This window comes from Bombina bombina, chromosome 1 (genome assembly GCF_027579735.1).
Source record: "Bombina bombina isolate aBomBom1 chromosome 1, aBomBom1.pri, whole genome shotgun sequence".
Classification (NCBI taxonomy): Eukaryota; Metazoa; Chordata; class Amphibia; order Anura; family Bombinatoridae; genus Bombina; species Bombina bombina.
This window is the reverse complement of record NC_069499.1, coordinates 164,993,914-165,017,904: the sequence shown is the minus strand read 5'-3', so window position 1 is coordinate 165,017,904 and position 23,991 is coordinate 164,993,914. Positions and strand designations below refer to the sequence as shown.

At 39.2% G+C, this 23,991-nt stretch overlaps 1 protein-coding gene across 1 annotated transcript in view; it reads right to left on the bottom strand.

Moving 5' to 3' along the window:
- Positions 1-23,991, bottom strand: part of LOC128644994 (cytochrome c oxidase assembly protein COX16 homolog, mitochondrial) — a 473,186-nt gene that overhangs the window by 225,360 nt on the left and 223,835 nt on the right. The window contains exon 3 of the mRNA XM_053697698.1: positions 16,155-16,217. Coding sequence (XP_053553673.1) covers positions 16,155-16,217 — 63 coding nt within the window. The remainder of the gene's footprint in view (positions 1-16,154; positions 16,218-23,991) is intronic.

Below are 23,991 nucleotides of genomic sequence, written 5' to 3'. Positions count from 1 at the left end.
CGAAGTATGATGGACAAGAGGTAGATCTTAGGACTACACAGTAGCACTGACGCACATCTCTGATATATATCTGTAAGATTATCTGAGCATTAAAGAACAAAAGAAACTGCGGACAGACCCAGCTAAGACCTGCACATTGCCACTTTACAGTGAAGGTGTGTAATAAAGTGTTTGTGGCAGATCTGGACGGCTGGTCAAAGGCATTATGAAGCTGCTCTGGTTGAATAAGATCTAATTTGAGCTTCCAGCCACAATACTGGCAGAGAATAAGAGCAAGTGATGCAGTAAGACAGTCATTGTGACAAGTATTTTTTTTTGGGTGGGGGTGAAGGGAAACTGGCTTCTGAAGAATATAGAGATGAAAGAGGAGCATTGTTTGCCGACTAACAAATACAATTCGCTAGGATAAGTAGGTAATGATGAATTGGGTCATAAATCATCCCCTTGCAACAAAGCATAATAAATTTGACAAATCTCTGCTGGTTTGGAGAACTGTGTTCTGTGTACTTGACAGATTCGGCTTCTGCCAGGATGTTGTCTTTTCCCTGTGAAGCTGAAGGACAGCACAATGAAACAGAAATAATCTTAAGTATACATTTCTAAAAAGGTGTCAATTACAAGTAGGTTTAGAAGATAAAAGATGACAGCTGAAGAAAGCAAATTATTCATTATATTTTCTTATCCTTTAATGGTTACCAGATATGTGAGCAGCTGTCTGGTAATTTTATTCTTATCTCTGTGTAAATGAAGATTACGGCTATCTCCTTTTGGTCGCTCTTAAAGGACTATGGAACGCTATCGGTGTATGCTATTGGTTCATGGATTTTCAATAGAACAGTCGCACATCTGACATGATTTTACAGAGAAATGCAGCTAAAGTGTATTATTACACTTACATATTCTCCTAATGACTGCCCAATGGGGCAGACAAGGGGTTAAAACATGTAGATAAGAGCAACAATCCCAGAGTCCTCAAAATAACCCCTGTGGTGTAAGTTTTACGTCAGTTTATTTATTACAGCTCTTTCTGGATTCAAAAGTCAGGAAACCTCTTCAATTTTCCGCTTTGCCACTCTGAATTCCAATACAGCAGTCTCAGCTTCACCGTTACACAATATCTCTGACCGACTGAGAAATGAGCTCTCTACACATTTTAATTGGCTCTTCTCCAGGCAGAAATTTTAACCATCTGTGTCCTATACACTGTTAAATCACCCTCTGCAATTTAAAAAAACAAAAAACAAAAAAAAACATAATGCACACTAACCCTAAATTTTTTCTTTCATGATTCGGATAGAGCATGCAATTTTAAGCAACATTCTAATTTACTCCTATTATCAATTTTTCTTCGTTCTCTTGCTATATTTATTTAAAAAGCAGGAATGTGATGCATAGGAGGGTAAATGTCAGCCTTCAATAAGCAAGCGCTATCCATGATGCTGAACCTAAAATGGGCTGGCTGCTAAGATTTACATTCCTGCTTTTAAAATTAAGATAGCAAGAGAAAGAAGAAAAATTAAAATTTCATGCTCTATCTGAATCATGAAAAAAAAAATTTGGTTCAGTGTCCCTTTAACTATTTCAAAACATTGGATAATTAAAGCGAATGTCAAATTAGTGACATGCGGTAACGCCACATAATTCCCCTTTTAAAAATAGCTGGACTTTCATTCATGATTTTTTATAAAACAGTTTATATTCGCACAATTCTACCTTTTAATATGCTCGTTCGTAGCAACGATCGTCCGCCCACCATATTTGCACTTTGATTGACATTTTTAGACCTTAATTATCCAATTATCTTTTCCCCCCTGGGGTAGTTCAACCTCTTGTTTACAACGTCACACACACGTATAATGCGCATGTGCTCAAGACGATTTTGCTTGTTCAGTTTTTATGCGCATTCACGCGTCGCGCATGCTCTGTAGCCCTAGAATCGGAAACAGATAAATATACATGAGAAATGTAGATAGAGTTAATCTCAATGATTGCAATTACAATAATTGCCAACGATTGTAAGTCTGCTGCTGCGAACACTGATAGTATTCAATGAATACTATGTTGTGGGTAAACTGTGTTGGAATTTTGCACATGATCCAACGATCAACGGGCACATGCTTTAGAGATACGTATAGAGCAGGTGGGACCGCTCTATATGTCACTATGCTCCGAAATAGAAAGTTGCGGCTGGGAGGAGTCCTAGTGAAAATGGACTTAATTTAGGTAATAAAAAATTATATAAACTATATATTTTAAATTAAAAAGTAAATTTATGCTTACCTGATAAATTAATTTCTTTTAAGATGATATGAGGAGTCCACGGATTTCATCCTTACTTGTGGGATATTAACCTCCTGCTAACAGGAAGTGGCAAAGAGCACCACAGCAGAGCTGTATATATAGCCCCTCCCTTCCCCTCCACCAACAGTCATTTGGCCGAAGGTTATAGGAAGAGAAAAGGAAAGGCTAAAAGGTGCAGAGGTGACTGAAGTTTACAAAAAATATAAAGAAAAACTGTCTTAAAAGAACAGGGTGGGCCGTGGACTCGTCATATCGTAAAAGAAATTAATTTATCAGGTAAGCATAAATTTACTTTTCTTTTACAAAGATATGACAAGTCCACGGATTTCATCCTTACTTGTGGGAAACCAATACCAAAGCAATAGGACACGGATGAAAGGGAGGGACAAGACAGGAACCTAAACGGAAGGCACCACTGCTTGAAGAACCTTTCTCCCAAAAATAGCCTGAAAAAAAGCAAAAGTATCAAATTTGGAAAATTTGGAAAAAGTATAAAGGGACAACCAAGTTGCAGCCTTACAAATCTGTTCAACAGATGCATCGTTTTTAAAAGCCCATGTGGAAGCCACAGCCCTAGTAGAATGAGCCGTAGATCTTTCAGGAGGCTGCTGTCCAGCAGTCTCATATGCCAGGCGGATGATACTTCTCAGCCAAAAAGAAAGAGAGGTAGCCGTAGCTTTCTGACCCCTATGCTTTCCAGAATTAACAATGAAAAATGAAGATGACTGACGGAAATCCTTAGTTGCCTGTAAGTAAAACTTTAAGGCACAGACCACGTCCAAGTTATGTAACAGACGCTCCTTCTTAGAAGGATAAGGACACAATGAAGGAACAATAATTTCCTGATTAATATTCTTATTCGAAACAACCTTAGGAAGAAATCCAGGTTTGGTACGTAAAACTACTTTATCAGAATTAATGAGATAAGGAGAATCACACTGTAGTGCTGAAAGCTCAGAAACTCTTCGAGCAGAAGAAATGGCAACTAAAAACAGAACTTTCCAAGATAACAATTTGATATCCATGGAATGCATAGGTTCAAATGGAACCCCTTGAAGAACTCGAAGAACTAAATTCAAACTCCAGGGAGGAGTAATGGGTCTATATACAGGCTTAATTCTAGATAGAGGCTGACAAAAAGACTGAACATCTGGCATATTTGCCAAACGCTTGTGAAACAGAATTGACAAAGCTGAAATTTGTCCCTTTAAGGAACTCGCTGATAACCCTTTCTCCAATCCTTCTTGGAGAAAAGACAGAATCCTAGGAATCCTAACTTTACTCCATGAGTAACCCTTGGATTCACACCAATAAAGATTTTTATGCCATATCTTATGATAGATCTTTCTAGTGACAGGCTTTCTGGTCTGTATCAAAGTACTGATGACTGAATCAGAGAATCCTCTCTTCGATAAAATCAAGCGTTCAATCTCCACCAGTGTTAATTTTGACAGCAAATTTCGATTTAGTCTTAGTTTTAGTCTTTTGACTAAAATTCCATTTTAGTTTTAGTCTAGTTTTAGTCATCTGAATTGTTTTAGTTTTAGTCTAGTTTTAGTCAACTAAATCTCTAGTAGATTTTAGTCGACTAAAATCTAAGGGGTTTAGTTGAAGTGTAATGTATTATTTATGCATTTCTCTATAATTTCCAAACTCATTATATACTCCAGGAGTAAACATAACACTTGATATTATTTATGGTATTAAGTTTTAAATATGCAATACTGATACAGATTTAGCCGTTGTGCTATATAACGTCTTTATTAAACTTAAAATTATATAAAGCCAAGTTTCATAAACAAACAGAAGTGCAACTTTAAAATATAAAAAAAAATCTGTAAACTGTACTGGCTGTAATGCCTTTGCACATATTACCCAATATAAAAATGTCAACAGTTCTCTGTCAATAATTAAAACAAGTATCAAGTAGCTCAACACAACAAAAAGTTTATGCAGCTAGCACAGGCACAGCATAACTTAAGCCCATACTCTTTTTATTAACCTATTTTTATTTATGGTATTAAGATTTGAACATGCAATACATATTTAACTGTTGTGGTATATAACAAGTGTTAATTTTGACAGCAAATGATTTAGTTTTAGTCATAGTCTTTTGACTAAAATATAATTTTGATTTAGTTTTAGTCATATAGTCTGTTGACTAAAATGCCATTTTAGTTTTAGTCGTATTTATTTCTTTAGTTTTATTGTCATTTTAGTCTAGCTTTAGTCGACGAAATTAACACTGATCTCCACGCAGTCAGCTGCAGAGAAATTAGATTTGGATGTTGGAAAGGACCTTGAATGAGAAGGTCCTGTCTCAATGGAAGTTTCCTCGGTCGCAGAGAGGACATGTCCACTAGATCCGCATACCAAGTCCTGCATGGCCACACATGCTCTCTCCTGTTTGATTCGAGCAATCACACGTGGGAGGAGAGGAAATGGTGGAAACACATAAGCTAGGCTGAACAACCAAGGCACTGCCAAGGCATCTATCAGTTCGGCCTGAGGATCCCTTGACCGGGATCCGTATCTTGGAAGCTTGGCATTTTGTCGAGATGCCATCAAATCCAACTCTGGTTTGCCCCATCTGAGAATCAATGAGGCAAATACCTCCGGGTGAAGTTCCCACTGCCCCGGATGAAAAGTCTGTCGACTTAGAAAATCCGCTTCCCAGTTCTCTACTCCTGGGATGTAGATCGCTGACAGACGACAAGAGTGGGCCTCCGTCCAACGGATTATCTTGGATACTTCTATCATCGCTAAGGAACTCCTTGTTCCCCCCTGATGATTGATATATGCCACAGTCGTAATGTTGTCCGACTGGAATCTGATGAATTTGGCCAAAGCCAACTGAGGACACACCTGAAGCGCATTGAATATTGCTCTCAATTCCAGAATATTGATTGGAAGAAGAGACTCCACTTGAGTCCAAACACCCTGAGCATTCAGGGAGTTCCAAACTGCACCCCAGCCCAGAAGACTGGCATCCGTTGTCACTATCACCCACGAAGGTCTGCGGAAACAAGTCCTTGGGACAGATGATCCGGCGACAACCACCAAAGAAGAGAGTTTCTGGTCTCTTGATCCAGATTTATCTGAGGAGATAAGTCCGCATAATCCCCATTCCACTGTCCGAGCATGCACAGCTGCAGTGGTCTGAGATGAAAGCGAGCAAACGGAACTATGTCCATTGCTGCTACCATTAATCCAATTACCTCCATACACTGAGCCACTGATGGCCGAGGAATGGACTGAAGTGCTCGGCAAGTATTTAGAATGTTTGATTTTCTGACCTCTGTCGAAAATATTTTCATGGCTACTGAGTCTATCAGAGTTCCCAAGAAAGGAACAATTGTCTGTGGAACAAGTGAACTCTTCTCTATGTTCACCTTCCAGCCGTGAGTTCTCAGAAAAGACAACACAGTGTGTGTGTGAGATTTTGTCAGATGATATGTTGACGCCTGAATCAGAATATTATCCAGATAAGGCGCCACCACTATGCCTTGCGGTCCAAGAACCGCCAAAAGAGACCCTAGAACCTTTGTGAAGATTCTGGGTGCTGTAGATAGCCAACCCGAAGGGAAGAGCCACAAACTGATAATGTTTGTCCAAGAAGGCAAACCTTAGAAACTGATGATGATCCTTGTGAATTGGAATATGAAGGTAAGCATCCTTCAAGTCCACAGTAGTCATATATTGACATTCCTGGATCATTGGTAAAATTGTTCGTATTGTCTCCATCTTGAATGATGGAACTCTTAGAAATTTGTTTAGACACTTGAGGTCTAAGATGGGTCTGAACGTTCCCTCTTTTTTGGGAACCACAAATAGTTTTGAGTAAAACCCCTGTCTCTGTTCCAATTTTGGGACTGGACAAATTACACCCATAGTCGAAAGGTCTTTTACACAGCGTAAGAACGCCTCTCTTTTTATCTGGTTTGCAGATAACTTTAAAAGATGAAATCTCCCTCTTTGGAGAAAGTCCTTTAATTCCAATTGAACATCTCTTACCCAAGCCTGAGCAAAGAAAGAGAGTCTGCCCCCTACTAGATCCGGTCCCGGATCGGGGGCCACCCCTTCATGCTGTCTTAGGAGCAGCAGCAGGCTTTTTGGATTGTTTACCCTTATTCCAGTTCTGATTGGGTCTCCAGACTGACTTAGATTGGGTAAAATTCCCTTCCTGCTTTGAGGAAAAAGCAGCGGGGGTCCTCCTTTAAAGTTCCGAAAAGAAAGAAAATTATTCTGTTTACCCCTCATTTTAACCGACTTATCCTGAGGTAGGGCATGGCCTTTACATCCTGTAATATCAGAAATGATTTCCTTCCATTCTGGCCCAAAAAGGGTCTTACCTTTAAAGGGAATAGCTAAAAGCTTATGTTTTGATGACACATCAGCAGACAAAGATTTGAGACACAATGCTCTACGTGCTAAAATAGCAAATCCTGCATCCTTTGCTGCTAATTTAGCAATGTGAAAAGCTGCATCAGTAATAAAAGAATTAGCAAGCTTGAGAGCCTTAATTCTATCTAAAATGTCATCTAATGGAGTCTCAACCTTAAGAGACTCTTCTAGAGCCTCAAACCAAAAAGCTGCTGCAGTAGTTACTGGAACAATGCAAGCCATAGGTTGTAAAAGAAACCCCTGATTAACAAATAATTTCTTTAGTAGACCCTCTAATTTCTTATCCATAGGGTCTTTGAAAGCACAACTATCCTCAATGGGTATAGTAGTACGCTTAGCTAGGGTAGATATAGCTCCCTCTACCTTAGGGACCGTTTGCCAAGAGTCCCGAATGGTATCTGATATGGGAAACATTTTCTTAAAATTAGGAGGGGAGAAAACGGTATACCTGGTCTATCCCATTACTTTCTAATAATTTCCGAAATTCTTTTAGGAACCGGAAAAACATCAGTGTAAGTAGGTACTTCCAAATATTTATCCATTTTACACAGTTTCTCTGGAGGAATCACAATAGGGTCACAATCATCCAGAGTCGCTAAAACCTCCCTAATTAACAGGCGGAGGTGTTCAAGCTTAAATTTAAATGACATAGTGTCTGAATCTGTCTGAGGTAAAACATTCCCTGAATCTGAAATTTCACCCTCAGACAGTAATTCCCTGATCCCCAACTCAGAGCACTGAAAGGGAACATCGGAAATAGCTAATAAAGCATCAGAGGATTCAGTATTTACATTAATACCTGACCTACTGCGTTTACCCTGCAACACTGGTAATTTAGACAATACCTCTGTAAGGGTAGTTGACATAACTGCAGCCATCTGCAGAGTAAAAGAATTAGACGCACTAGAAGTACTTGGCGTTGCTTGTGTGGGCGTTAAAGGTTGTGACACTTGGGGAGAATTGGATGGCATATCCTGATTCTCTTCAGACTGAGAATCATCCTTAGGCACACTTTCTTGACCTAATATATGGTCTTTACAATGTAAGGCTCTTTCAGTACAAGAGTTACACAATGTTAGAGGGGGTTGCACAATAGCTTCTAAACACATAGAACAATGAGAATCCTCAATGTCAGACATGTCGTTGAAACACTTATTTTGTGCATAAAATAAACTTTAGAAAAAATGTGTACTTCGCCTTTCAGAAAAGAAAAAGTGAAAAAAAATTCTAAACACATAGAACAATGAGAATCCTCAATGTCAGACATGTCGTTGAAACACTTATTTTGTGCATAAAATAAACTTTAGAAAAAATGTGTACTTCGCCTTTAAGAAAAGAAAAAGTGAAAAAAAATTCCAAAATGCTCAAAAAAAGTTAAATTATCTCAAAATTTAACCTACGATCGTTGGTTTATCCAAAAATTACTGCACCCTGAAGCAAGGGCAGAAAATAAGGCTCTAAAGTACTTATATCAAAAATTAGTCATTTTATAGACAAAAATACCCTCTGCACCTCCCCACAGCTCTGCTGTGGCGCCTACCTGCCCCCAGGGTACTTCGAAATAACTTTGCAACACTTCAGACCAGCTTGCACAGTCCAGGAGCCACAGGAGTTACTGCTTGCTGCTGCCTAGCCTGAAGAAAGTGCGCATCTGAGCGCGTGAAAATAGGCCACACCCATTGAGGTCAAATGCCGAAGTAGTCCCAAACACAACAGCATGGAAAGCAGTTTCACAAGTTTAAACAGCTAATGCCTACAACCCCTCAAATGCACCAGTAAACAAACATATGCATGACAGAAATAAAAACGTTATATATCGTTTTTCACTGAATGCCCATAGTGTCACACAATGCCCATAAGTCAACCATAAAATAAAATCAGGGACTCCAGTAATACCCTTTATATAAAATAGGAATACTGCTTACCCCATTCCCATTCAGGGAAATAAATGCCAGCCAATTCTGATATACCAAATCTCCTCAAAAAAAAGGCTGTACATACCTTAAAGGCACAGTATACACTCATTTTCATATAACTGCATGTAATAGACACTACTATAAAGAATAAGATGCACAGATACTGATATAAAAATCCAGTATAAAACTGTTTAAAAACTTACTTAGAAGCTGTCAGTTTGGCTCTGTTGAAAAGGTAGCTGGAAAGCCCACTGCAAGTGGCAAATAAGACACTCCCCCCCTCCCCCTTCTTTTGCATATGAAAAGACCCTTTACACAAACAGCAGCAAGCTGGAGAAGGTAGCTGACAGTATTCACATAAAACTTTGGGGCTTGGTTAGGAATCTGAAAATCAGAGCAATGTTATTTAAAAATAAGCAAAACTATACATTTATTTTAAAATAAAACTGTATGGGCTATATAAATAGATCATCTACAAAACATTTATGCAAAGAAAAAATGAGTGTATAATGTCCCTTTAATGCTGCTTGTAGCATGAAACCGGTCTCCACACTGAAGATGTCTCATGTTACCTTCAGAAGTCTTGTGGGAACCAGCATGGATCTTAGTTACAACTGCTAAGATCATCAACCTCAGGCCAGAAATCTTCTTCCATATCCCCCTGAGGAAAATAGTACTCACCGGTACCATTTAAAATAACAAACTTCTTGATTGAAGAAACTAAAACTAACACCTCACTTTACCATGTCTTCCTAGTATAACACAGGCAAAGAGAATGACTGGAGGTGGAGGGGAAGGGAGGGGCTATATATACAGCTCTGCTGTGGTGCTCTTTGCCACTTCCTGTTAGGAGGAGGTTAATATCCCACATGAAAGGATGAAATCCGTGGACTCGTCATATCTTTGTAAAAGAAAAAAACTTGGCGATTATACTAATTAATATCAGTATTAACATTAGAGGCTGATAAAATTGACATTCACTTTAAGACAGAACCACTGAATTATTTTGTTGCATCCTTGTAAACAAACTATACCTTGCTTATCATTAAATAGCAATTTTTATATTTAAAAATGTATGGAATATTGGCAGCTTGGACTCCCAACAGACAGAGACCAGAAGTAATCCCAAAATACCCCCATTATGACTGAATTTTTTGTGACATGGGACAAGAGGATAGCCACTCTACAAATATATCAGGCATACATTCCCCGATGCTCCCTATCTGTAACAACAAAACATTACCTTGGAATATCAGAGACACGCACACAGAGCATGGAGTCCATATAAAAAACAAGGTTATTGCTGTATTACTTCAGGACAAAAGGTTGAGAACACTGAAGGATATTAATGAAAACCACCAGAAATAGGTTTGAGCTGGTACTCACATACAGAGATGAGGTACTTTATAGACACTCACTCATACAAACAACAACTAACAAGGCGGCTCACGCCATACGAGAACTTATGTTGCCAGAATAACACACCTAGACATGGAATATCCATATTGTATAAGCAATTGCTGGTAGAATATGAACGCCAACTACCACCTTATACTAAAGTGTGGGAGGCAGAACTAGGCGTTAATATTGATAGTACTGAATGGCGCAAAGCCTTTCAAGCCACTAAAAAGTCATCAGTATCCACGAGGATAATAGAAACAAATTACAAATTTCTAACAAGGTGGTACCTAACTCCAAGCAGGCTACATAAGATATATAAGACAACAAGTAAATTGTGCTGGAGGGGGTGTGGCGAGGAAGGGAATCCCACACATATATGGTGGAAATGTGACAGACTGGACACATATTGGGTGGAGATAATAAAACAAATGACAGACATAGTAGGGAAACAGATACCCAATGACCCACTAATTCTTTTCTACATGGTGCTCCCCAAATTGACTGATAAAGTAGCAAAAGATCTGTTGGTATTGCTTATTAATAGTGCTAAAATATTGATCCCAAGGCACTGGAAATCGGCCACAGTGCCCACGGTGTTAGAATGGAGGGCCCAGGTAGAACATTTGCTATCAATGGAAAGATATCACCACCTTAGAGTGGGCACAGTGGAAACACATGAGCTAATGATGATGAGGTGGAAGCAACACATTGCCAGTACACAACAAATAAATAGCTGATGGATTACAAAAGATAATTCTAACACACAGGAATGGAAATTAGAATGGGGGACATAGGGCAGAGACGCAGCAGAGATTTCTCCTCATACATCTCATACACACATTAATTGCTAAACATGGATAACCTTGAAATATGCATAAAGAGTATTAGATAACCGCATTGTTACCTTTTATTTTTAATCAGACTTAAGATCAAAGACAGGCAAGTCCTGATTTATCAGGGGCCAAGAAGGAAGATAATTGAACATTGTTAACAGCCATAACGTCATTAGTAGTTGATATGACATATATTTGTGTGATGATGAAGAAAAGCATTGTATATACTCAAGATTATGTTGTCAGAAATTTAGATTGTTTCAATAAAGCTTTATTTAAAATTTAAAAAAAAAAAATGTATGGAATATTGTCACCTTTAAATGATACACATAAAATTAATTAGAAGTGAAAAAACTATTTGAAAATAAAAGTTTTGAAATGCTGAACTATGATGTTTTTTGCAATACAACTTTGTTTGAATTAATTGTTCTGATAAAGGTTGTAACCGGTTTGGTAACAACTTTTCATGCATTGGGCTCAACTAGTATACATTGGTAAGCGCCCTGTGCACTCAAATCCAAATACTTACAGTATGCATGCTCAGAGCACTTAAAAGGGACATAAAGCACTAAATAAATGCTAGATAGAATGATGCATTCAAAGGAAATATTAGTCTGAGAATAATATGCAGATGTATTTTTTAAAGTTACATTAGCTGTTTAAATATTAGCAAAATAAGTGTATAGTTTTAGTGTCTATAAAACAATGGAAGCTTCCATGTTGTAACTTAGGTTACATTCTCTGCTGTAGCCAGTTATAAAGTGTGCAGCCAATGAAATATAACAGTGTGTCAGAATGGAATTACAGGTGTTTAATGTGCCTTTAAAGTCAAATTTGAGTAGTGTTTTATTTATTTTTTAAATCATCATAGATAGCATATGCATAAAAAAAAACAAACATTAGCCACTCCACAATCACAAACATTAAATGCCCAATACATAATTTTTTATCTTTTGGACTTTAAGAAAAACCAGTAGGTTAAATAATAGATAATTCACTCTATAACGAAAAGAATGTCTAATGTGATTTTTCATATAACCACTAATATTTCATGATGTGTGCAATTAACAATTCCATATAATGTTGTATAATTTTATAATTAACTATTTTAAATGTCCAAACACTTTGCTGCAATAAAATAATCAGCATTCTGATGCTTGTATTAAAGCTGTGTATAGGTTTCATTGATTAAAAGTTTAATTTGAGCTATATTTTCTCATTACACCAAAAGACAATTAACATGTAAACTGAGCATGCACAAAAAAATTAAAGATAAAAAAAGTGTACTGCTAGGATTGGCTACAGCTTTGTAATGACTATATCCTATGAATCCCTACAATACTACCTCCTAGCACAATCAATTTTCTACATGTACCAAGTCTTAAATAGAGCTATTAACACCAACCTTAAGCCCCCTGAGACCCCCATAAAGTAAATTCCCCAAACCAAATTATCTTCCCAGCCATTGAAATTAATGCTAACTACAAGTCTCTAGAGGCCCATAAATGCAAATACTGCTAACCTCTATGACCCCAAGCCCCCCAACACAATAAAACAACCACTATCAACTCATTAGCCCAAGTTTATTAACCTGTAAAACACAAGTATGTGTGTATATACAGTATGGTTCAAAAGACTGAGCCGACCATCACCAACTGGTTTTATCTCATTATTATATAAAAAGTAGTAAAATATTGAAATCAGTTGATGCTTATTAATCAAGATTACATTATAACACTGAGACAAAATCAAATTTTTGGTTTGAAAAATATTTGTCAGGGCTTGACAAATTGGTTCAAAATCTAGGAGCAAGCAATGTTTAAGTTGCCACATAATTATTTGTTGTGTACAAGTGCATGTGTATACTACATAAAACATAATTTCTGCTTACCTGATAAATTATTTTTTTATGGTGGTGAGAGAGTCCAAAACATTTGACATATGGATCAAACTTCACTCTACTAATAGGCAGACATAAATTACCCAACATACCTAGAGCCTGGAGAACTTTCCTGCCAAACGGGGTGGAGAAGAGATTCTCCCGCCTCAATGTAGGCCCTGTGAATCAGATGTTTCAGCCAAGAAGCTAAAGTGACTGCAGTAGCCTTCTGACCTCTACATTGGTCGGAAAAATGAAGAAACAAGGAAGAAGACTTAGAAGACTGTCTGAATTCCTAAGCAGCTTGAAGATAAAACTTCAAAGCTCTGACTACATCTAAGTTGTGTAAAAGTCTTTCTTTAGTTTTTTGGAGAAGGACACCAACAAGTGACAACAATCTCTTGATTGATATTTTGATAAGAGACAACCTTTTTGAGCTAAAGGACGAGGACTTCTGATTTCTGGACTGCTGAAAAGAATGAAAAAGTCCCGGACTAGACTTGCCCTTGGAGCATTTGTCCTGAGGTAAGAAAGCCCCTTTAACGCCAGTTATGATAGCGACAAAAATATCCAGGCCTGGACCAAATCTTACCCTGAAAAGAAAGATGTAAAAGTCTACTCATGACACCATATCAGCAGAATAAGACTTTAATCTTAATTCTCTTCTAGCCGCATTCTTAGGATTTAAGCAAATAATGTCCAAAATCGCTTAGCAAAAAAAAGGAATTTTTGAGCCTTGTCCAAAGAAATCTCCACAGAAATACCATGCAATCCCTATCTGAACAAGGCAAACCCAGACGATCGTTTCGGCCTTCATTGGGCTTCGTCAGTGAGGTGTAGCCACATTCCTCTAAGCACATTGGGCAAGGAATCCACCTCTGGTTTCCCCTTCAAAATGATATACTTCTCTGTGAAAAGTGTTATTTGGCTAAAAGAAGCTGCACCCAGGTAAAATCGCTATAGAACAAGTTTTTGAGCTGGTGTTCCTTCCTGAGAGTGTACTTCTCCTTCTGTATTTATTTAGTCTCCATAAGGGAAAAAGGGGAAACCAGACATGGACTCCTTCCCCAATGTGGTTAGAGGAATATGGCTGTACCTCACTGGTGAGACCAAATGAAGGATAAAATGATCGCTTGGGGTTGCCATGTTCCTTGTAGAGTTAAAACTGCAGTAAGAAATGCCCTAATACAATAGGCATTTGCTGATTGCACTATTGCTTGCCTATAACACAGGCCACTAATTGCTGGATACGTATAAGACGCTTCTGATTGGTTCCGCTTAAGAATGGCAATGCCTTTCCGGAACGGACTATAACATTGCTTTTAGCTCCTTTGTGGGGTTTAAACACATAATGATAGGCAATATATAGTGCAATAAGAAAATATTCTAGATGTTTTTCTTATTGCAATATTATGTCCCTTTAAAATTGTCAGCATCTGATTTATAGTCCACTAGCGTGCCGATTAAGTATGTGTCAAACAAAAGCAAAAACAAAACCCTACATTTAAACCGTAAGCAGTGCAGATTTATTGTACTGTATTGTACAATATTCTACTGTTTATAACATGAGCAACATAAAAAATGTTTACTTTTTAATGCTATGAGATAAAAGTAACTCTAGCCAAAGTGTTTATTATTCGAACACTAATTCCTGGATTCAATCTTATTTTAATAAGCGCAAGAGAAATCATCTACCAGTGTTGAACAATATTAGACAAATGTCTATCTAGGCAATAGATATGAACTGAAGGGTGACTTAAAAATATAGCTTAAAGGGACATTGTACCAAAAAAATCTATCATGAAAGTGCATTGTAAAAGCAGTTGAAATTGAAGTTGAAATTTATACTGCAGTAATGTTTTTTTAGCGCCTACTAATACCAAACTGCTTCTGTTTTACTGGTGTAGAGGGAGACACCTCTCCAAGTAGGACAAGAAAACTTTGGTTTTAAGGGGAACTGCAGTCCAAAAAATGCATGCTCTAATTCTCCCCACAAAGAGTTTAGACATATAGTTAAAAGTACCCCTAGTTCTGAGCAGACATGGCTGTTGTGATAATTAGCAGAGGCAGTCTCACAGCTAGTTTTCATTAACCCCTTAACCCAAAATGACGTATATTTACATCATGCGGTACTTTGCCTATCGTACCACATGACGTATTTATACGTCGGAGCTGCAGGAAGCTCCTGAGTCCAGACTTTTGCCTGCATATGGACCGCTCCGGTTCCATATGAAGGCAGATGCCTGATCATTACAGACAGTAACACTGTGACCACTACACTACAGAAAAATAAATGAAAAAAATAAATAAAAAATAAACGTATGTATAGGTACTGGCAGACAGCTGCTAGTACTAAAGATTGCTGAAATTAGTGGGAGGCGGTTAAAAAACAACAACTAAGCAGCATACTGGCAGACAGTCTGCCAGTACATAAGATGGTGGTTTGGGAAGAGAGCTGTTTAGGAGGGATCAGGGGGTGGGAGGTGTGAGGGTAATCTTTACACTGCAGCTAAAAAGTACCCTTTCAAGCTAACTGATTAACCCCTTCACTGCTGGGAATAATAGATGTGTGGTGCGCAGCTGCAATTAGTGGCATTCTAATTACTAAAAATTAATGGCTAAGCCATGGATGTCTGCTATTTATAAAGGGGATCCCAGAAAAGCTTTTACATAAATTTGTACCACGATTGCACAAGAGGTATGTAAATAATTTAAGTGAGAAACCCAAAATTTATGAAAAGGTTATTTTTATATAATCACATTTGATGTTGAAATGGTGGCATAAATATACCAAAATGGACCTAGATCAATACCTTGGGTTGTCTACCTGAAAAATATGTATAGTTTTGACACTTAAATAATAATAATAATAAAAAAGGCTCTATTTCTGTTTAAATGGAGTGATAGCAAAAATGCTAAAAAAAATTCTCCGGTATTTTGGCCAAGTTCTTATCTGAAATTCCTGGGAGTGAAGGGGTTAATCAGGCAGTTGCACTACCATGTCGCTTTAAACAAGACAAACTTTTTTTTTTTAGCTAAGAAAAAAATTCCAATATATCTTTAATTTATACTTTTGTATACTCTGCAAGACCGAAATTGTAACATTTTAAACGCACATGAAACACTATCAAAAATATGCACATTTACAAAAAAGAACGTAATTTTAATATCTCTTCAATATATTTCTTTGAATATGGGTGGTCTATTCCTTATTTACCATTAATCACAGGCTACATGGACTCTGAAAGAAGCTACAGACATGTCAGGTTTTATATAGATGGATAATGACAAGGCAAACATAGTTGGTTTTGTCTAATTTTAGTGAGAAATACCCACCCAACCACTTAGCTCTGAAACTTCAAAAACTAAGCAAGAGGAAAATCTGTTTTTGCAAACCATATATATAATAATATAATGTACCTCAAACTCAGATTCCAAGCTCACATTTTTCTTGCTTATTAATTCTTCCAAGGCTGGGTCAATCTGTAATTATAAGAAAACCATGAAAAATGTAAAAACCATATTCTGTAAGACAATGACAGCTTCAAATATATTTAAACATTTAACATTGAAAATTAAGCTTTGAAATTAAATACAATAAATTCTTACTTCCCACACAGTAACCACAGTACATAACTCGTATATAAAACTTTAGTGGTCAAGTGGCATGTAATGAAATTAGATGTTGGCAAATTATCGTATTGGCTCAGAGAAGGGTATCATACTCTCCACAAATTATATACACCTGTTTAAGCTTTCCTATAAATATGCAACAGGTTTGCATACAGGTTGAAAGATTTAAAACGAGGCATTACATAGAAGGGACGTTCTTTATATTCTAACTAGTCCTAAAGCCCGTTCACACGGGCCATTTTTTGCATTACAGTGGTCCCACCCCTGGCGTTCTCTCCCTCCCACTCTCTTTTGCTTTCTCTCTCCCCCTCTCTTTTGCGCTCTCTCCCCCTCTCTCTCTCCATCTCCCCCTCTCTCTCGCTCCCCTCTCTCTCTCGCTCCCCTCTCTCTCTCCCCCCTCTCTCTCTTTCTCTCTCTCCCCCCTTTCTCTCTCTCTCCCCTCTCTCTCTCCCCTCTCTCTCTATCTCACCCCTCTCTCTCTCTCTCTCTCTCTCTCTCTCTCTCCCCCCCTCTCTCTCTCGCCTCCTCTCTCTCGCCTCTCTCTTTCTCTCTCCCCTCTCTCTGTCTCTCTCTCCCCCTCTCTCTCTCTCTCTCTCTCTCCCCTCTCTCTCTCCCCTCTCTCTCTTTCTCCCCCTCTCTCTCTCTCCTCTCTCTCTCCCCCCTCTGTCTCTCCTCTCTCTCTCTCTTGCCCCTCTATCTCTCCCCCCTCTCTCTCTCCCCCCCTCTGTCTCTCCCCCCCCCCTCTCACTCTCCCCTCTCTCTGTGTCTCTCCTCTCTCTCTCTCCCCTCCCCCCCTCTCTCTCCCTCTCCCCCCCCTCTCTCTCTCTCCCCCCTCTCTCTCTCTCCCTCTCATTCTCTCTCTCCTCTCTTTCTCTCTCCCTCTCCCCCCTCTCTCTCTGTCTCTCTCTCTCCCTCTCCCCCTCTCTCTCTCCCCCTCTCTCTCCCCCCTCTCTCTCTCCCCACATCTCCCCCCCTCTCTCCACATCTCCCCCCTCTCCCCACATCTCTCCCCATCTCCCCCCATCTCCCCCCTCTCTCCACATCTCCCCACATCGCTCCCCTCTCTCCACATCTCCCCCCTCACTCCACATCTCCCCCCTCTCTCCACATCTCCCCCCTCTCTCCACATCTCCCCCCTCTCTCCAATTCTCCCCCCTCTCTCCACATCTCCCCCCACACTCCACATATCCCCCTCTCCCCACATCTCTACCCTCTCTCCACATCTCCCCCCTCTCTCCACATCTCCCCCCTCACTCCACATCTCCCCCCTCTCCCCACATCTCTCCCCTCTCTCCACATCTCCCCCCTCTCTCCACATCTCCCCCCTCTCTCCACATCTCCCCCCTCTCCCCACATCTCTCCCCTCTCTCCACATCTCCCCCCTCTCTCCACATCTCCCCCCTCACTCCACATCTCCCCACATCTCTCCCCTCTCTCCACATCTCCCCCCTCACTCCACATCTCCCACATCTCTCCACATCTCCCCCCTCACTGCACATCTCCCCCCTCTCCCAACATCTCCCCACATCCCTCCACCCTCTCTTGAGCTGTTTGAGCTCTCTCCACGGCCCTTCACGGGCCTTCACGCTAGGCTCCGCCCCCTTCACGGGCTTTCACGTTAGGCCCCGCCCCCTTCACGATCGGCCCCGCCCACTTCTGCTCGGCGCAGTCGGCAGAACAGGTAGGGACTTAGGCCAGTGTGTTTGTCCGCGTGCTGTCTCTACTGCGCATGACAGCTTCGGACAAACACACTTGGCCTTTTATAGTATAGGATATCAGCTGTATACAGTTTTGATAGTACATTTTCCATATCCATTGCTTTTTGATGCACACGTATACATTTTTTTTTGCATCGGTTTCTGCTCATTTCTAAGTTGCTTCAGTATCCTCCATCAAAAAGACTGCTGATAATAAATTCTTCTAGCAGTAGGACACAGTTACGTGAAAGGGGCTTTGTGGAGAGAGATGTAATTAGTTCTGTGTACTCATGTTATATCTATTTTCAAGTAAATCCAGGAAACTTGAGGAGACTGCTGACACAGAATAAAAAAACAAACATACTAAAAGTAATATTAGCAATTAATATTTTACTCTTTGCAGCAATAGAATATCTTGGCTGTTTTGTAGAAAGCTTTGCACAACTTATAGAAGGTATGAACTTAAAGGGACAGTCAACACAAAAAACATAATTTATGTAAGAACTTACCTGATAAATTCATTTCTTTCATATTAACAAGAGTCCATGAGCTAGTGACGTATGGGATATACATTCCTACCAGGAGGGGCAAAGTTTCCCAAACCTTAAAATGCCTATAAATACACCCCTCACCACACCCACAAATCAGTTTAACGAATAGCCAAGAAGTGGGGTGATAAGAAAAAAGTGCGAAAGCATATAAAATAAGGAATTGGAATAATTGTGCTTTATACAAAAAAATCATAACCACCACAAAAAAGGGTGGGCCTCATGGACTCTTGTTAATATGAAAGAAATGAATTTATCAGGTAAGTTCTTACATAAATTATGTTTTCTTTCATGTAATTAACAAGAGTCCATGAGCTAGTGACGTATGGGATAATGACTACCCAAGATGTGGATCTTTCCACACAAGAGTCACTAGAGAGGGAGGGATAAAATAAAGACAGCCAATTCCTGCTGAAAATAATCCACACCCAAAATAAAGTTTAACAAAAAACATAAGCAGAAGATTCAAACTGAAACCGCTGCCTGAAGAACTTTTCTACCAAAAACTGCTTCAGAAGAAGAAAATACATCAAAATGGTAGAATTTAGTAAAAGTATGCAAAGAGGACCAAGTTGCTGCTTTGCAGATCTGGTCAACCGAAGCTTCATTCCTAAACGCCCAGGAAGTAGATACTGACCTAGTAGAATGAGCTGTAATTCTTTGAGGCGGAATTTTACCCGACTCAACATAGGCAAGATGAATTAAAGATTTCAACCAAGATGCCAAAGAAATGGCAGAAGCTTTCTGGCCTTTCCTAGAACCGGAAAAGATAACAAATAGACTAGAAGTCTTACGGAAAGATTTCGTAGCTTCAACATAATATTTCAAAGCTCTAACAACATCCAAAGAATGCAATGATTTCTCCTTAGAATTCTTAGGATTAGGACATAATGAAGGAACCACAATTTCTCTACTAATGTTGTTGGAATTCACAACTTTAGGTAAAAATTCAAAAGAAGTTCGCAACACCGCCTTATCCTGATGAAAAATCAGAAAAGGAGACTCACACGAAAGAGCAGATAATTCTGAAACTCTTCTAGCAGAAGAGATGGCCAAAAGGAACAAAACTTTCCAAGAAAGTAATTTAATGTCCAATGAATGCATAGGTTCAAACGGAGGAGCTTGAAGAGCTCCCAGAACCAAATTCAAACTCCAAGGAGGAGAAATTGACTTAATGACAGGTTTTATACGAACCAAAGCTTGTACAAAACAATGAATATCAGGAAGAATAGCAATCTTTCTGTGAAAAAGAACAGAAAGAGCGGAGATTTGTCCTTTCAAAGAACTTGCGGACAAACCCTTATCTAAACCATCCTGAAGAAACTGTAAAATTCTCGGTATTCTAAAAGAATGCCAAGAAAAATGATGAGAAAGACACCAAGAAATATAAGTCTTCCAGACTCTATAATATATCTCTCGAGATACAGATTTACGAGCCTGTAACATAGTATTAATCACGGAGTCAGAGAAACCTCTATGACCAAGAATCAAGCGTTCAATCTCCATACCTTTAAATTTAAGGATTTCAGATCCGGATGGAAAAAAGGACCTTGTGACAGAAGGTCTGGTCTTAACGGAAGAGTCCATGGCTGGCAAGATGCCATCCGGACAAGATCCGCATACCAAAACCTGTGAGGCCATGCCGGAGCTATTAGCAGAACAAACGAGCATTCCCTCAGAATCTTGGAGATTACTCTTGGAAGAAGAACTAGAGGCGGAAAGATATAGGCAGGATGATACTTCCAAGGAAGTGATAATGCATCCACTGCCTCCGCCTGAGGATCCCGGGATCTGGACAGATACCTGGGAAGTTTCTTGTTTAGATGAGAGGCCATCAGATCTATCTCTGGGAGCCCCCACAATTGAACAATCTGAAGAAATACCTCTGGGTGAAGAGACCATTCGCCCGGATGCAACGTTTGGCGACTGAGATAATCCGCTTCCCAATTGTCTACACCTGGGATATGAACCGCAGAGATTAGACAGGAGCTGGATTCCGCCCAAACCAAAATTCGAGATACTTCTTTCATAGCCAGAGGACTGTGAGACCCTCCTTGATGATTGATGTATGCCACAGTTGTGACATTGTCTGTCTGAAAACAAATGAACGATTCTCTCTTCAGAAGAGGCCAAAACTGAAGAGCTCTGAAAACTGCACGGAGTTCCAAGATATTGATCGGTAATCTCACCTCCTGAGATTCCCAAACTCCTTGTGCCGTCAGAGATCCCCACACAGCTCCCCAACCTGTGAGACTTGCATCTGTTGAAATTACAGTCCAGGTCGGAAGAACAAAAGAAGCCCCCTGAATTAAACGATGGTGATCTGTCCACCACGTTAGAGAGTGCCGAACAATCGGTTTTAAAGATATTAATTGATATATCTTCGTGTAATCCCTGCACCATTGGTTCAGCATACAGAGCTGAAGAGGTCGCATGTGAAAACGAGCAAAGGGGATCGCGTCCGATGCAGCAGTCATAAGACCTAGAATTTCCATGCATAAGGCTACCGAAGGGAATGATTGAGACTGAAGGTTTCGACAGGCTGTAATCAATTTTAGACGTCTCTTGTCTGTTAAAGACAAAGTCATGGACACTGAATCTATCTGGAAACCCAGAAAGGTTACCCTTGTTTGAGGAATCAAAGAACTTTTTGGTAAATTGATCCTCCAACCATGATCTTGAAGAAACAACACAAGTCGATTCGTATGAGACTCTGCTAAATGTAAAGACGGAGCAAGTACCAAGATATCGTCCAAATAAGGAAATACCACAATACCCTGTTCTCTGATTACAGACAGAAGGGCACCGAGAATCTTTGAGAAAATTCTTGGAGCTGTAGCAAGGCCAAACGGTAGAGCCACAAATTGGTAATGCTTGTCTAGAAAAGAGAATCTCAGGAACTGATAATGATCTGGATGAATCGGAATATGCAGATATGCATCCTGTAAATCTATTGTGGACATATAATTCCCTTGCTGAACAAAAGGCAATATAGTCCTTACAGTTACCATCTTGAACGTTGGTATCCTTACATAACGATTCAATAATTTTAGATCCAGAACTGGTCTGAAGGAATTCTCCTTCTTTGGTACAATGAAGAGATTTGAATAAAACCCCATCCCCTGTTCCGGAACTGGAACTGGCATAATTACTCCAGCCAACTCTAGATCTGAAACACAATTCAGAAATGCTTGAGCTTTCACTGGATTTACTGGGACATGGGAAAGAAAAAATCTCTTTGCAGGAGGTCTCATCTTGAAACCAATTCTGTACCCTTCTGAAACAATGTTCTGAATCCAAAGATTGTGAACAGAATTGATCCAAATTTCTTTGAAAAAACGTAACCTGCCCCCTACCAGCTGAACTGGAATGAGGGCCGTACCTTCATGTGAACTTAGAAGCAGGCTTTGCCTTTCTAGCAGGCTTGGATTTATTCCAGACTGGAGATGGTTTCCAAACTGAAACTGCTCCTGAGGACGAAGGATCAGGCTTTTGTTCTTTGTTGAAACGAAAGGAACGAAAACGATTGTTAGCCCTGTTTTTACCTTTAGACTTTTTATCCTGTGGTAAAAAAGTTCCTTTCCCACCAGTAACAGTTGAAATAATAGAATCCAACTGAGAACCAAATAATTTGTTTCCCTGGAAAGAAATGGAAAGTAGAGTTGATTTAGAAGCCATATCAGCATTCCAGGTCTTAAGCCATAAAGCTCTTCTGGCTACATAAATCTAACATCAACTCTAATAATATCAAAAATGGCATCACAGATGAAATTATTAGCATGCTGGAGAAGAATAATAATATCATGAGAATCACGATTTGTTACTTGTTGCGCTAGAGTTTCCAACCAAAAAGTTGAAGCTGCAGCAACATCAGCCAATGATATAGCAGGTCTAAGAAGATTACCTGAACATAGATAAGCTTTTCTTAGAAAAGATTCAATTTTTCTATCTAAAGGATCCTTAAACGAGGTACCATCTGACGTAGGAATGGTAGTACGTTTAGCAAGGGTAGAAATAGCCCCATCAACTTTAGGGATTTTGTCCCAAAATTCTAACCTGTCAGGCGGAACAGGATATAATTGCTTAAAACGTTTAGAAGGAGTAAATGAATTACCCAATTTATCCCATTCCTTAGCAATTACTGCAGAAATAGCATTAGGAACAGGAAAGACTTCTGGAATAACCGCAGGAGCTTTAAAAACCTTATCCAAACGTATAGAATTAGTATCAAGAGGACTAGAATCCTCTATTTCTAAAGCAATTAGTACTTCTTTAAGTAAAGAGCGAATAAATTCCATCTTAAATAAATATGAAGATTTATCAGCATCAATCTCTGAGATAGAATCCTCTGAACCAGAAGAGTCCAAAGAATCAGAATGATGGTGTTCATTTAAAAATTCATCTGTAGAGAGAGAAGATTTAAAAGACTTTTTACGTTTACTAGAAGGAGAAATAACAGACAAAGCCTTCTTTATGGATTCAGAAACAAAATCTCTTATGTTATCAGGAACATTCTGCACCTTAGATGTTGAGGGAACTGCAACAGGCAATGGTACATCACTAAAGGAAATATTATCTGCTTTAACAAGTTTGTCATGACAATTATTACAAACAACAGCTGGAGGAATAGCTACCAAAAGTTTACAGCAGATACACTTAGCTTTGGTAGATCCAGCAGGCAGTGGTTTTCCTGTAGTATCTTCTGGCTCAGATGCAACGTGAGACATCTTGCAATATGTAAGAGAAAAAACAACATATAAAGCAAAATAGATCAAATTCCTTATAAGACAGTTTCAGGAATGGGAAAAAAATGCCAAACATCAAGCTTCTAGCAATCAGAAGCAAATGAAAAATGAGACTGAAATAATGTGGAGACAAAAGCGACGCCCATATTTTTTGGCGCCAAATAAGACGCCCACATTATTTGGCGCCTAAATGCTTTTGGCGCCAAAAATGACGCCACATCCGGAACGCCGACATTTTTGGCGCAAAATAACGTCAAAAATGACGCAACTTCCGGCGACACGTATGACGCCGGAAACGGAAAAGAATTTTTGCGCCAAAAAAGTCCGCGCCAAGAATGACGCAATAAAATGAAGCATTTTCAGCCCCCGCGAGCCTAACAGCCCACAGGGAAAAAAGTCAAATTTTTTGAGGTAAGAAAAAATATGATAATTTAAAGCATAATCCCAAATATGAAACTGACTGTCTGGAAATAAGGAAAGTTGAACATTCTGAGTCAAGGCAAATAAATGTTTATAAATAAAGTGCCCAACCATAGCTTAGAGTGTCACAGAAAATAAGACTTACTTACCCCAGGACACTCATCTACATGTTTGTAGAAAGCCAAACCAGTACTGAAACGAGAGTCAGTAGAGG